General features: G+C 36.3%; 1 protein-coding gene across 5 annotated transcripts in view; it reads left to right on the top strand.

Moving 5' to 3' along the window:
* The window catches only part of Kif20b (kinesin family member 20B), a 50,160-nt gene that overhangs the window by 11,445 nt on the left and 25,042 nt on the right, over nt 1-13,673 (top strand). For 3 of the 5 annotated variants that reach the window (XM_041662082.1, XM_041662083.1, XM_041662081.1), the window contains exons 7-16: nt 3,010-3,046; nt 3,492-3,716; nt 4,203-4,314; nt 5,328-5,399; nt 5,484-5,630; nt 6,443-6,605; nt 7,684-7,968; nt 10,871-11,010; nt 11,353-11,491; nt 12,555-12,783. In XM_041662082.1, the coding sequence (XP_041518016.1) occupies nt 3,010-3,046; nt 3,492-3,716; nt 4,203-4,314; nt 5,328-5,399; nt 5,484-5,630; nt 6,443-6,605; nt 7,684-7,968; nt 10,871-11,010; nt 11,353-11,491; nt 12,555-12,783 (1,549 nt within the window). The remainder of the gene's footprint in view (nt 1-3,009; nt 3,047-3,491; nt 3,717-4,202; nt 4,315-5,327; nt 5,400-5,483; nt 5,631-6,442; nt 6,606-7,683; nt 7,969-10,870; nt 11,011-11,352; nt 11,492-12,554; nt 12,784-13,673) is intronic. The other 2 variants (XM_041662085.1, XM_041662084.1) reach the window with 1 other exon arrangement.

Here is a 13,673-nt window from a genome sequence, read left to right as displayed (position 1 = left end):
TAATGGATAAATTAATTCACGAGGTCAAAGCAGTTGTGATCTAATCACCTCCTTTTCCCCCTCTAAATTGAGACAGGGTTCTCACTGCAGCTCTAGCCTGGAACTTACTATGTGGACCAGGCAGCCTTGCCTTGAACTCTACCTGTCAGTATTGAAAGTAAAGGAGCCAATTACTGATCCTGGCCTATCAACTCTTAATAATTCTCAGTGGTGTTATGTTTCAACATAAACTTTAGTGGGAACATTCAAACCATAATACACTGACAAATAGAAAAATACATAGTATGCTATGGAGGGATGCTATTTTATGTAAGATAGTACTATTTTAGTTTTAAAGAATTTTAAAATGAGTTTACCATCTAACCTGAGTTTTATGTTTTCAGATTTTATTTTTTTTTAAGATTTATTTTTTTATTATGTATACAGTATTCTCAGTACTCTGCCTGCAGGCCAGAAGAGGGCACCAGATCTCATTACAGATGGTTGTGAGCCACCATGTGGTTGCTGGGAATTGAACTCAGGACCTTTGGAAGAGCAGGCGGTGCTCTTAATCACTGAGCCATCTCTCCAGTCCCTGTTTTCAGATATTTTTATTGTTAAAGATATAAAAGGTATTAATTTGTTTTAATTATTACTTTCAAAATATTAATGATTTTCCTCATTAAGACTTTGAGAAGAACAGTCATGTATTAGGTCTGGTAGCATGTGCTGTAGTTCCAAATTATTCCATATTCTGGGGCAGGAGGATTTCTTAAGTCCAGGTATTTGGTGCCACCCTTGAAAACATATGAGATCCTCCTTCACTTCTATCTTTTTAAAGACTTGTTTTTTATTTTATGTATTAGTGTTATATGTATGCGTGAATGTATGTATGTATGTATGTATGTATGTATAACATGTCCTTGCCTGGTGCCCACACAGGCCAGTATCAGTGGGGTACTCAGCCATGAATGAAGCATCTATATCACACCTCCCTCTCCAAGGCCCAGGACCTGCTTTGAAAGAGGGAACAGAAAGACTGTAAGAGCCAAAGTTTGTAGAGACCAGAATGAAACAGTGTCTTGTGGATATGACAGGATCTCTCTATTTTTGAATTCACATCATTTGTGGTGGCCTGGACAATATTAATTTAGTGTCTAGCATGAGTGGGAAAGGGAATTCATGAGCCTCCAGCCCTAACTTGGGAACTGTGGAAAATTGATGTCTTTAGGGGAAGGAAAGTTAGCTTTCATTAAGGGTGGGGTTCCTGGCCAGTCAATCATGCTTAATTGGATGGCCCTACATCCAAAAGGATATGGATAGCACAAATTGGAATTGAAAGAAATAAAACCACATTTACGGGCTGGAGATGTGGTCCCTTTGTTAGTGTTTGTCTAGCGTCCACACAGCTCTAGATTCATGCCCTAGCACTGCATACAACTAGAACGTAGCACATCCCTGAAGTTCTGGCAGCTCGGAGGTATAAGCAGGCACATCAGAATTTCAAGGACATCCTATCCTAAGAATATAGGATAGGATGTAGCAACTTTGAAGCCAGCCTGGGCTTCATCTTTATAAGTCTTGCCCCTCCCGCCATGCGCCAAATTAGTGTGTCTAGGGAGATGGCTCAGGGTAAGAGCACTTGCTGCTCTTGCAGAGGATCTGAGGTTCAATTCCCAGCATCTACGTGGTGCTCACAAACCATCTATAACTCCAGTTCCAGATTTGAGATCTCTTCTGATATCCTGGGGCACAAGGCATACACATTGCGTACGTACATTAAGCTCAGGTAAAATATTCGTACACAGAAAAAAAATAAATCTTAAATATTAGAAACCAAATTTTAAATAATATATAATAATAGTAATAGTAATATTAACAATAAGTGATTCGCATTTGGTTGGCTGAGGTTGGAAGGTTGTATGTTTCAGGTCAACCATAGCAAATGAAAAATGAAAGATGGAACTTGAGATATGGCTCAGCAATAAAGAATGATTGATTTTTGTAGAATAGCCCTAGTTCCAGGAAAATTCTGTTACTGTATTTTGTAAGCCCTCTTCTGTTATTGTATTCAGTGTACAAACTCGTGTACACACATCTGCGCATAATTTTAAAAATTTAAAGATGAAATAGGGAAGGTTTATTTGATCAGTGGAGTTTAAAGTATGGTCTCATAAAATGGTATTTTAGCAAATTATGGAGGTCTGTGGGTAATTGCATAATTCATAAAGAAAAATAAAATCATTGGTTAGTTTCTAAATGTATTATCTACTTAAAAACAATAATCTATAAAAATCTAAACATGAAGGTGTTCTCTTCATGCTTTGCTTGTGAAATATTTATAGAAGGCAGTTTGGCCCTACCATGTCAACCAGTTCATTTTTTTGTTATATATTTTATGAAAGTAATTAGAATGAAATATATAAGGATGTTCTTTTAGTATTACTTTGTACAGGCAAAATTTTGTTACTAGCCATCTGTTTACTAGTAAAGGAATAGTTAAGTCATTTTATGTCTGTGTTAAACATTTATCACTTTTATTTTTTTGGTTTTTCGAGATAGGATTTCGTTGTAGTTTTAGAAGCCTGTCCTGTTGTCCTGGAGCTAGCTCTAGTAGACCAGGCTGGCCTCGAACTCAGAGAAATTCACCTGCTTCTGCCTCTCAAGTGCTGGGATTAAAGAAAGGCATGCACTACCACCGCCCGGCTTATTTATCACATTTTTATAAGTAATCTTTACACATAGAAGCAACTTATCTTAATTAAGTGTAGGGAAAATAATTAAATGAGCATACGTATATATATTTGCAGATATTTCTGGTTGTAATAGATAATACAAGATATTCTTATTTGATACTTTGCCAAATTTCTTATGAGATTCTATTGTTCAGTTAGGAAGTAAGCTGTAAGCAGGAATCATTGAATTATGTAGTTGAAAGATTATAATTAGTTGGTGGCTTAGTTGGATAGGTAATTAATATCTCAGTTATTTAACTTCAACAAAAATGCTTTAAAACTCTTTCTTTTCTAGGTTACCATACATAATGACAGTTATGACATTCTTTGTGGTAAGGATTCTTTTCTCACCTTGTTAATTTGCTCATCATGAAATATATTTGGCAGGTTTTAATATCAAAATCTCTCCTAGTGTTAATTTTTGACAATGTGGTTTCTACAAAGTGTTAGAAAGCTATATGAACTGTGCATAGATGCAAAGTTTCATTTGAGTTCAGTATCACAGATGTATTCCTTGACTCTAATATTGAAATTGTGAATTGTTCCTATTTTCTTTGTCTTTTGCATTAATTTGTATTTGATTCCTTCAAAATAAAAAGGTAAGATTAAAAGGAACTAAACTTTAATTGCCATAAATAGTTGTTCCTTTCCTCCCTAAAATGTTTTAATGTAGATGGTAAAGAAATGAAAGAGTCTAGGTGTTATATTAAGTTCTATATTTTTGTTTTTTTTTTTAAGTCAGGGTCTTAATTTCATGCTTTTTTTTTTTTGTTATAGGAAGTTTAACAAACTCTTTGACTATCCCAGAATTTGAAGAATCCATGAACAATTGTGACCAATCTAGCCTGAATGTGGACAATATAAAATATTCTGTGTGGGTTTCCTTTTTTGAGATTTACAATGAAAGTATTTATGATTTGTTTGTTCCTGTATCATCTAAATTCCAAAAGAGAAAGATGCTACGCCTTTCCCAAGATGTAAAGGGCTATTCTTTTATTAAAGGTACATTAGCAAACATTGTTTTAATTTTATTGTTTCAAAGTTCACTTCTAATTTTGTGATAGCTATAGATAGGCAACAGAAATGAAATATTTTTTATCCATTTTTAACATCAAGAAAATGAGTTTGTGCTTTGGAAATATTTTTTATGTTTATTATAATTGAGTAGGGGGGGTCTGGCTTGATACTGTGTTTGCTTGAATGTTAATTACATTGTTGGTGTAAATGCAGGTTGTTCCAATACTTATTATTCTATTTTGTATTTGGAACTTTAAAATATTACTAGTCTAACGTGAGCTTACATAACTTAAATATAAATGTCTTGCCTTATGTTTACATGTCTTGTGGAGTAAGGAGTAGCTTAGTTGACTCTAGGATGGGTGACCAACAGAAAGATTTTATATGGTACTAGGTAAATACTTTGCAATGATCATACTGTAGTACAAATGTTACATTTTTATAAACTAGTGCATATCTTCTTTATTAAAGATCTGCAGTGGATCCAGGTATCTGATTCTAAAGAAGCATACAGACTTTTAAAACTAGGAGTGAAGCATCAGAGTGTTGCCTTCACAAAACTGAACAATGCTTCTAGTAGAAGGTAAGTAGTGGGCCCTCAGGGACAATCCCAGGCAAGGACAGTAGTCTGTGCAAATGTAGTAGCTGATTTTAGGTAGATGTGGCCAGTAGGTTCTCAGAGATGTTCTGTGAATTCGTAGGCATGATAAAAGGACTAGACACTTATTTGAACAGTAGGTTTCCCAATTTGCAGGATGTTTTTGAGGTATTATTTTTACTCTTCCTTTATGTCAGTGCCCTGGATTATTTTCCCAGCTGCTTAAAGTAGTCTTTCTCTCTATCTTTCCCTGGCATATGTACTTTTTGAAAAATTATTCAGGTCATACTCTCAAATTGTTAAGGAAGAATGTTTGTGATGAGTGGGATTGGGGTCAGAGACAGAACGAGCTTTGGCAGGGAGATGTTTAAAGTACTTTGTCTTAAGGAGGAAAGGTGAGATGGTTGTGGGGTGGTACTGTGATCTACAGCAGCCTGTGTATAGGCAGATTTATGTTTTTCTTTTATATTTTCAAAAACTATATCTGTTCACCACAATGTTCTCACTAATAGTATGATCTCTGCAAGAAAATTCTTATTTTCCCCCAAAGTCATGGAGATTGACCCCAGGATCTCATGTGTGCTAGCCAGGTACTCTACTCCTGACTTACATCCATCTCCAACCATCTTTTTACTTTTTATTTTTTAAACAAGGTCTCACTTAGTAGCCCAGGCTGGCCTTGAACTTTAGATCTTTTTGCTTTCTCCTGACTAATAGCTGCATACTGAGTCGTTATTACACATGATTTTATTAATAGAAATGGAGTCCTAAAAGGGGAAGGTTTGAGGGATTTGGGGTTTGGCAAGTGATACAGTGACACTAGACAATTGGGCAAGTGTAGGTGACAGTGCAGTAGAGGGCTGGCATATCTGGCAGCTAGTTGTAAAATGTATCCCTGGTAGATGATAGATTGAACTTGTCCATTTAGGTGCTTGTCTCCTGTAGAATGCATGCGTTGGAATGGAGCAATAATACTTGGTCTTTGTTTCTTCTTTTAGTCACAGCATATTTACTATTAGAATATTGCAGATAGAAGATTCTGAAATGCCCCGTGTAACTCGAGTTAGTGAGTAAGTTGAACATTCTTTAAATTGCAGTTATTTTGAATCATTTTGAAAAATTTTATAGTAACCTTTTTTTGGGGTTTAATTTAGATTGTCTTTATGTGATCTTGCTGGTTCAGAACGAAGCATGAAGACACAAAATGAAGGGGAAAGGTTAAGAGAGGCTGGGAATATCAACACTTCCTTATTGACTCTGGGAAAGTGTATCAGTGTTTTGAAGAACAGTGAAAAGTCAAAGTAAGTGTCATTAGTATAAATATCAAACTCTAAAGATTTAAAATTTAAAAATTTTAAAATTTGCTTTTTTTAGAAAGTACTTTCTGAAAACCTGTTTGTTACACAGTGTCTGTAATGATTATTTTCTACAGCATGTATACACTGATGCTTTAGAAAACATGTCTCTGTGATGTTGATTCAGCCAGCATCTCAAGCTTCTTTGTGTGTGTCCTTGAGACAAGGTCTCCTGTAGCCCAGGCTAGCCTTGAACTCAGTGTGCACTGAGGATGACCCTCAACATGTGGTCCTTCTGCTTTTCACTTCTCATGTGCGATTCCATATTTGTAAACTCAGAGCCTTGTGTGTGCGAGCTAGGTAGCCACTCTGTTAGCCGAGCTACACCCCAGTGTGTAACCACTTTATTTTTAAGTGATAGATTGCATGCATTCTTGTAGATGTGACAGTTTACAGCATATCTTTTTAAGCTGATTAAATGATAGATTAATTAGCCTTCACAACTTTAGTCAAGGTATTTTATGATGTGTGCCATAGAATTATTATATTATAGGGAGTACCATTCAGTTAGTTGTGGCTTTTACATTTTGCCTAGTAGATTATTGTATTATTCTTAGCAGTATTTCTTAAAATAGAAAGACTATTATAAGGGTAAGTAAACAAATTTTATTAGCAGCCCAACTAAAGTATTTGTTTCTTTAGTATGGGAAGTCAATTTTGGGGCCCAGCCCATGTAGGCAGAGAACTAATGCTGAGCCGTATTTCTAGTCATACATGAAATTTATCCTAACTTACCGTGTTTTCAAATTTTCTCATAGGTTTCAACAGCATGTGCCTTTCCGGGAAAGTAAACTGACCCACTATTTCCAAAGTTTTTTCAATGGCAAAGGGAAAATATGTATGATCATCAATATTAGTCAGTGTTGTTCTGCGTATGATGAAACACTCAATGTATTGAAGTTCTCAACCATAGCTCAAAAGGTAAATGTATTTGGATTGATGCTAAGCTTATGAATATCTCATAGACTATTAACCACTTTCCTTGAAAGAGCAAGTGTTTGGGTTTTGTTTTGTTTACTTTGCCTTTTAGTTTTTGAGATAAGCTCTCTGTAGCCCAGCCTGGCCTTGCAGTTGCAGCATTCCCCTGCCTTTGCTTTTTCAGTGTGAAACTACAAGTGTGTGCTACTGTGCCTGAGTAATGGTTCTGTGAAATAAGTAATGTTTTGTATGTTACTGTAAGCCTAGGAAATATTTGAAGATAAAATTATAATACTTTAACTAACTAGAAAGACATAGAAAAAATTTAATGTTGTTCCTAAAGGAGTAAAATGGCATTTAATACTAAATATTGATTATAAGCATAAATTATAGATCATAGTAATTTTGGAATGAATTGTCCACTGTACTGTTCATCTGACTTAGGAGTGATGGTCTTCAGAAAGCCTTTGCTATAGACGGTTTAAAAAATGCAGGTAGGCACGTTGACCTGTAGATTGCATGAAAAGTAGACTTTTCTTCCCAGAAAGTTCATTTAGTAATTTTTTTTATCAAATGTTTATTTGCATAGAAAGAGAGAGAGAGGAGGTCACTGGTTGCTTCTCCGATCATTTAGGTTCTTACCCTAATATCTGGCTCCCAAGTTTTTATTGATAAAGAATAATCAGATAACTGGTACAACTTGACTAATTTATTTATTTATTGGTGTATTGGTTTTTCGAGACTGGGTTTCTTTGTAGCTTTTGGAGCCTGTCCTGGCACTTGCTGTGTAGACCAGATTGGCCTCGAACTCACAGAGATCCACCTGCCTCTGCCTCCTGAGTGCTGGGATTAAAGGCATGCACCATCTCCACCCAGCCAATTTTACTAATTTATAAAGTTGTTTTTATTTGGTTGGGTGAAGTGGTGCCTATAACCCCAGCATTTGGAGGCAGAGAGGCAGGTGGTCTCTTAAATTCGAGGCAGACTGGTGCTAAACAGAGAGAACCTGTCTCAAACAATTACTTTAGAGAAAACGTTCTTGTCTTTCCACTTGTAAACGCCACATTGGATATTTTAACAGGTGTATGTTCCAGGTGCTTTAAGTTCTTCTCAAGAGAAATCTTTTGAGTCCATCAAATCTTCTCAAGATGTATCAGTAGACAATAATTTGGATAGTAAAATACTAAATGTTAGAAGAACCACTGTTTCATGGGAAAATAGTCTAGAAGATCTGGTTGAAAATGAAGATTTGGTTGAGGATTTAGAAAAAAGTGAAGAAACACAGAACATGGAAACTGAACTTACTGATGAAGATATAGATAAAACGTTAGAGGAATATAGAATCTTCAAAAGTAACCAGAACGAGGTATGTGTTAAGATCTCTGTGCTTGGCTATTTTTTTCTGAAATTAGGCTTCATTCTTGAGACTCTTTTTGTGTATGTGTGTGATTATTTGATTGTGTGCATGTAGAGATCAGATCGATATCAAATGTGTGTGGGGGGTCAGAGAACATCTTTGTGGAGTAGATTCTTTACTTCCTGGGATCTGCCTGTCTCCCCACCACTGCTGGAATTTACACATGTGTGCTGTGCTTAGCTTATGTGGGTGCCTGGGATTTTTAATTCAAAATGAGTATATGAGACTACTTTACAAATAAGTATTTCAGCCTACTCCTCTGTTTTGGATTTCGAGATAGGGTCTTGCTCTGGGGCCCTGGTTGGCTTAGAGCATGCATTGTTGTCCACTCTGGCCCCAGAACTGCCCTCATCCTCTTGTTCCTATCTCCCATGTGAAGATGTTACAGGTGCACTCGACCACACTTGATTTTTCTTCCTAAGTAGTGCTGGAATTGAACTCAAGGTTTTACATCTGCTAGTTAAGTGCTGTACTGAGCATATGCACAGCATATGCTTGGAAAGAGTGGGTGTGTAAGTCAGAAGACAACTCATGACAGTCAGCCCTCTTCTTCCAGCATGGGGGTTCTGGAGGCTGGGCTCAGGTTGTCAGGCTTGTCACCAAACACCTTTACCTACTGAGCCATCTTGATTAACCCCAGGGATTCTGTTTCTTCAAAAAAAAAAAATCTTGCTAAGTACATAAAGTTTAATAATTTTTGGGAGGATTGTATTCACATACAGTTCATGCATTAAATTGTGTTCATTCTAAACTTTGGATCATGAGCTGTTCCTCTACTATATATAGAGTCCTCATACCCTTGTCTTAATAACAGGGCTTTTGTAGTAAACTGTAAACTGATTAGCTGTGTTTCTGGGTGTAATTTAATGTGTTTGCATAATATATGTTACAGTGCTTGCATGCACGTAGATGAATGATGTATTAAGTTAAATGTTCTCATTTGAATAATTAGCATCATTGTCCTAGAAAGCTCTCATGTTGGGAAGTAGTGAGAGTTTAAGATGCCATTTACCATGTGATCAGACCTTATTTTCTTTCTCTCTCTTTTTATAAAATATTGTGTTCTTGAGAATAGCTAGAAGACAGATCATTTCCAAGGCATTGCTATTTTACACATTTTTTTTTTATTGTGTAAATAAATATATCTGTGACTTCAGGAGTTACCAGGCAGGTATGAGTTGCCTGGCATGGATGCTGGGAATTGAATTCAGGTCCTCTGGAAAAGAAGTGTGTTCTTAACTGTTTGAACTGTCTTTCCAGCCTTAGACCTTGTTTTCTCTGTAATAGTCTTCCTCAGTGATGACATGCCTGTTGATAGTCTTGTTTTAGTTTATCTTGTTGGGTCATAGTTGGGTCAACTTGTTATTAAAGTTTCTGATTCTAGTGGGGGAGGGCAGAAAGTCTAAATATTAAGGAAAAGGATTTAATGGTGTAGCTTACTGAAGGCAATAGTAGGTATTTTCAAGAAAAAAATTCACCAATATTTTGTTAAATACTTTTTAAAAAAATGTTATGGAGCTTTGCACGTGCTAGGCACACTCTAGCCCTGGGATACGTCCTCAGTGCTAATACTTGATTTTCAAAAATAGAAATGAGGCTTCCTACTCTTGGATCAATTTGAAGTATACTACCTTTTTACTCAGTGAACATAAATTGCATTTTAATTAGATGATAGATACCTTAAAATTATAATAAAATTTGTTGGTAGTAGCGTGTTTATTTATACTTAGAATTTATTTAGTTAGAATAGCCAACAAGGATTTTTTTTAAAAAAAATCAAGACATTGCCTGGCGGTGGTGACGCACGCCTTTAATCCCAGCACTCGGGAGGCAGAGGCAGGTGGATCTCTGTGAGTTCGAGGCCAGCCTGGTCTACAAGAGCTAGTTCCAGGACAGGAACCAAAAACTACGGAGAAACCCTGTCTAGAAAATCCAAAAAAAAAAAAAGTCAAGACATTATTTGATGTTAAAAAACAGTAAGAATAAGTTATTGGGATAGTAAGGAGAGAGTTCATTTGATAAGTACTTGCTACCTGAGCATGAGTAACTGAGTTATCTTCAGAATCAGTTAAAAAAAAAAGCCTATTTCTAATAATGTGTAGCACCGAGGTGCGCCTACCTGGAAGATTCTAGCCTACGTCCATCCTGGGTCGGAGCTTCATCTCGTGTGCCTCAGAGAGCAGAGCTATCGCGTCTGCCCCGGAGAGGGGAGCATGGCGTCTCTGAGCTCACTTCCTCTTCCTCCCAGCATTCTGTTCTGTTTACTCCTCCCACCTATGTTTTAACCTATCAGGGCCAAGCAGTTTCTTTATTGCTTAACCAATGAAATCAACAGATTGATATATGACACTCCCACATCAATATATGTATAGTAAAAAGCCTAAGACGACAAAATTATCTGTTTCCTTAGGTATTTTGGAAGGTCGACATTTGTAGCAGTTTCTATGCTCTGTACCATATGTGGGGTTCAGATTTTGATAGAATACTGTGTAGAGTTTGTGTCATTATGAGTGTGTGTGTATGTGTGTGTGTGTGCGCATGCACACATGATTGTAATATGTGTGAGTCTGAGCTTGTGCTACAGTGAATCATATATCCCTTTCTCTAACAGAATACTTTTTCTATTTTCATGTACAGTCTCACTCTGTAGCCCAGTCTGGCCTGGATTTTGCAGAAGATCCACCTGCCCTTTCCTTCTGAGTTGTGCTGTTAAAATCTTGGAGTATTCACTGGGCATGGGCCCAGTGAATAGGACACGATTATAATAGACTAAACTTTAAAGCTATCTTTGAACAGTCTATATTTCTCTTGGAACTTACCCTTTTCTGTAAAGTATATGTTCTTATTTTAGAAACTGTTGGATTTAATAGAAGACTTGAAAAAAAGGCTAATACATGAAAAAAAGGAAAAGTTAACATTGGAACTTAAAATTCGAGAAGAAGTTACACAGGAGTTCACTCAGTATTTGACTCAACGGGAAGCAGATTTTAAGTAAGTTATTTCTTCATGAGCTAGTAAGAATTGAGATTTATTCATTTGTTTATTTTATAGCCATTTCTTAATTTATATTAGGTGACTTTTGAATATGATGGCTTCTTTATACAGACAGTTGTTACATTTGAGCATTTAAATTGCTTTTTTTTTTTTTTTTTTTTTGATTTTTCGAGACAGGGTTTCTCCGTAGCTTTTGGTTCCTGTCCTGGAACTAGCTTTTGTAGACAAGGCTGGCCTAGAACTCACAGAAATCTGCCTCCCGAGAGTGCTGGGGTTAAAGGCGTGCACCACCACCGCCCGTCTTTAAATTGCTTCCTTAATAGAATTTATGTTTTAAAGGGAGACACTTCTTCAGGAACGAGAGACATTAGAAGAAAATGCTGAACGTCGCCTGGCAATCTTCAAAGACCTGGTTGGAAAATGTGACACCCAAGATGAACCAACAAATACAATTTGTGCCATGAAAGTTGGAACTGAAGTATGTTATTGAAAATATTAAGAATCAGTGAAGTTTTTGGTACCAGGATTTAATACCCCACGTCAGTGATGAGAAATGTTAGAAATCATGTTTAAAATTAAAACAGTACTATTTGCCTTTATTGTAATGAAGCATGTATTACTGGAAATATATAGATAAATAGGTGGTGTTTTGGGGTTGTATTTCTGAGACAGGGCCTCACTATATAACCCAAGCTGGTCTGGAACTCCACAGTCTTCTTTCCATGGCTTCCTTACACCTTGCTAGACACAAATAGTTTAATAAACTTTAATTTTTGGAAAAGCTTTGTGTGTGTGTGTGTGTGTGTGTGTGGCATTTGTTTCCATTTCTTTTTTTTTTTTTTTTGAGTCATTGCTTGTAGGCAGTGGCAGTCATTTTTGTTGGATTACAGAATACCCCTTTCGGAAATGTCTTAAAATTTGTGAAGAAAAAGATATAAAGGGTCACTCACTTAATTGTTTTGATCAGAACAGAAACATTTATTTATATATAGAAAGGCTTGCCTTGTTGGAAAAGTACTATGGGTTGCCTCAAGGAAAGCTGATTAATTTTTGCTGCCCCCACTGAAGCTGAGAGGGATTTTTGGAGGGATTGTTTGGTTTTCTCTGGGGATACATGCTTTGTTCTTCAGCCACTGGATTCAGTGGTCTGGGACAGAGATCTCCAGACTCTCAAGGGCATTCCATCATGTTGTAATGTGTGCTTGGTTTGTGATGTGGTCTTTTGCATGAGAACAGAGACTAATTTCTAGGGTTACTGTAAAATACCATGTAAGAATCAATGTGATTGAAGGTATACTTGAACTAGGTAATCAAAATTGTTCTGTAATAACTTATAGTAAGATTTGTGATATACTCCTGAGGAAATAAACTTCATGTTATATATTTTAGAAAGTGAATACTAAAACACAAATTTTGAGAATTTGGGGGTTTCATGTAACTTTTTAAGTTGTGAGTTTTTGCTGTTTGAAAACTGTCTAAGGTATTACCACATGAAATGAATCCACTGTTAATGGTAGATGTATGGTTTCTGCTATTTTTAGGAAGCTCGTAATTATGTAGAAGTTGAAGATATTATTGATTCTCTTCAAGATGATGTCACTGATATTAAGAAACAGGCTGAACTTGCTCATTTATATATTACATCTCTTGCTGATCCCCAGGAAGCTATTGCTTGTTTGCAGCTAAAATTTAATCAAGTTAAAGAGGAATTAGCCCAAACTAAAGAAGAATTAGTTAAAGCCCAGGAAGAGCTAAAAAGTAGAAAGAATGGTAAGTGTATGTGTTTTACCCTTATTTGCATTTTACAAATACATTAAAAAATGGAGTATAGAGAGTTGTGCATTTTTTTAAACCTTTGTGACTAGAAAATGTTTTAAGCTATATAAAAATCTTAACATTTTTATCATTTGTATGGTGATTTACTATAAAAAATACATAAATATATGTGTGTGTATATATATGTACATATATATGTGTGTGTGTGTGTGTGTGTTTGTTTTGTTTTGTTTTTGCTTGTTGAGACAGGGTTTCTCTGTATAACAGCCCTAGCTGTCCTGAAACTCGCTTTGTAGACCACACTGGCCTCTAACTCACAGAAGTCTGCCTGCCTTTGCCTCCTGCGTGCTGGGGTTAAAGGTGTGTGCCACCAGTCCTGGCCTAAAAATAGTTTTTAGGGCTGACAGATAGCTCAGTAATGTTGGTGCCATGTAGAAAGCATAAAGACCCGAGTTTGATACCCAGGCCTTATACAAAACAAGCTTTGTGTGGTGGCATGGTTTTGTAATTCCACTGCTGGTGATGTGGACAGAGACAGTCCCTTGGAACTTGTGAGTAGCCAGCCTAGCGTAATTGAGGGTATAGAGATTGTCTATAAAAGAACAAGGTGGACAATGCCTAAGGATGTACACTCAAGGCTGATTTCTGCTTTATTCAGGTATACAGATGTACCTGCCCCACATGTGTGTGCACATGTGCGTACGTGCACACACAAATAAAAACAACTAAATAAATAGTTTTAAAACATTTATTAGTTTTTATGTCAGTATTTTTCGAGAAAACCTCCCAAAAATGAGAGCAAACAAACAGAAAATCAACCCAGAACTAAAGCAAGAGTCTTAATTTATAGGAAATCTTAAAGACCAATCGTAAAGGAGTTAAAT

Source organism: Microtus oregoni, unplaced genomic scaffold (genome assembly GCF_018167655.1).
Source record: "Microtus oregoni isolate MIOR12 unplaced genomic scaffold, Mior012 000012F_ref0000307, whole genome shotgun sequence".
NCBI lineage: Eukaryota > Metazoa > Chordata > Mammalia > Rodentia > Cricetidae > Microtus > Microtus oregoni.
This window is presented reverse-complemented; position numbering and strand designations above follow the sequence as displayed.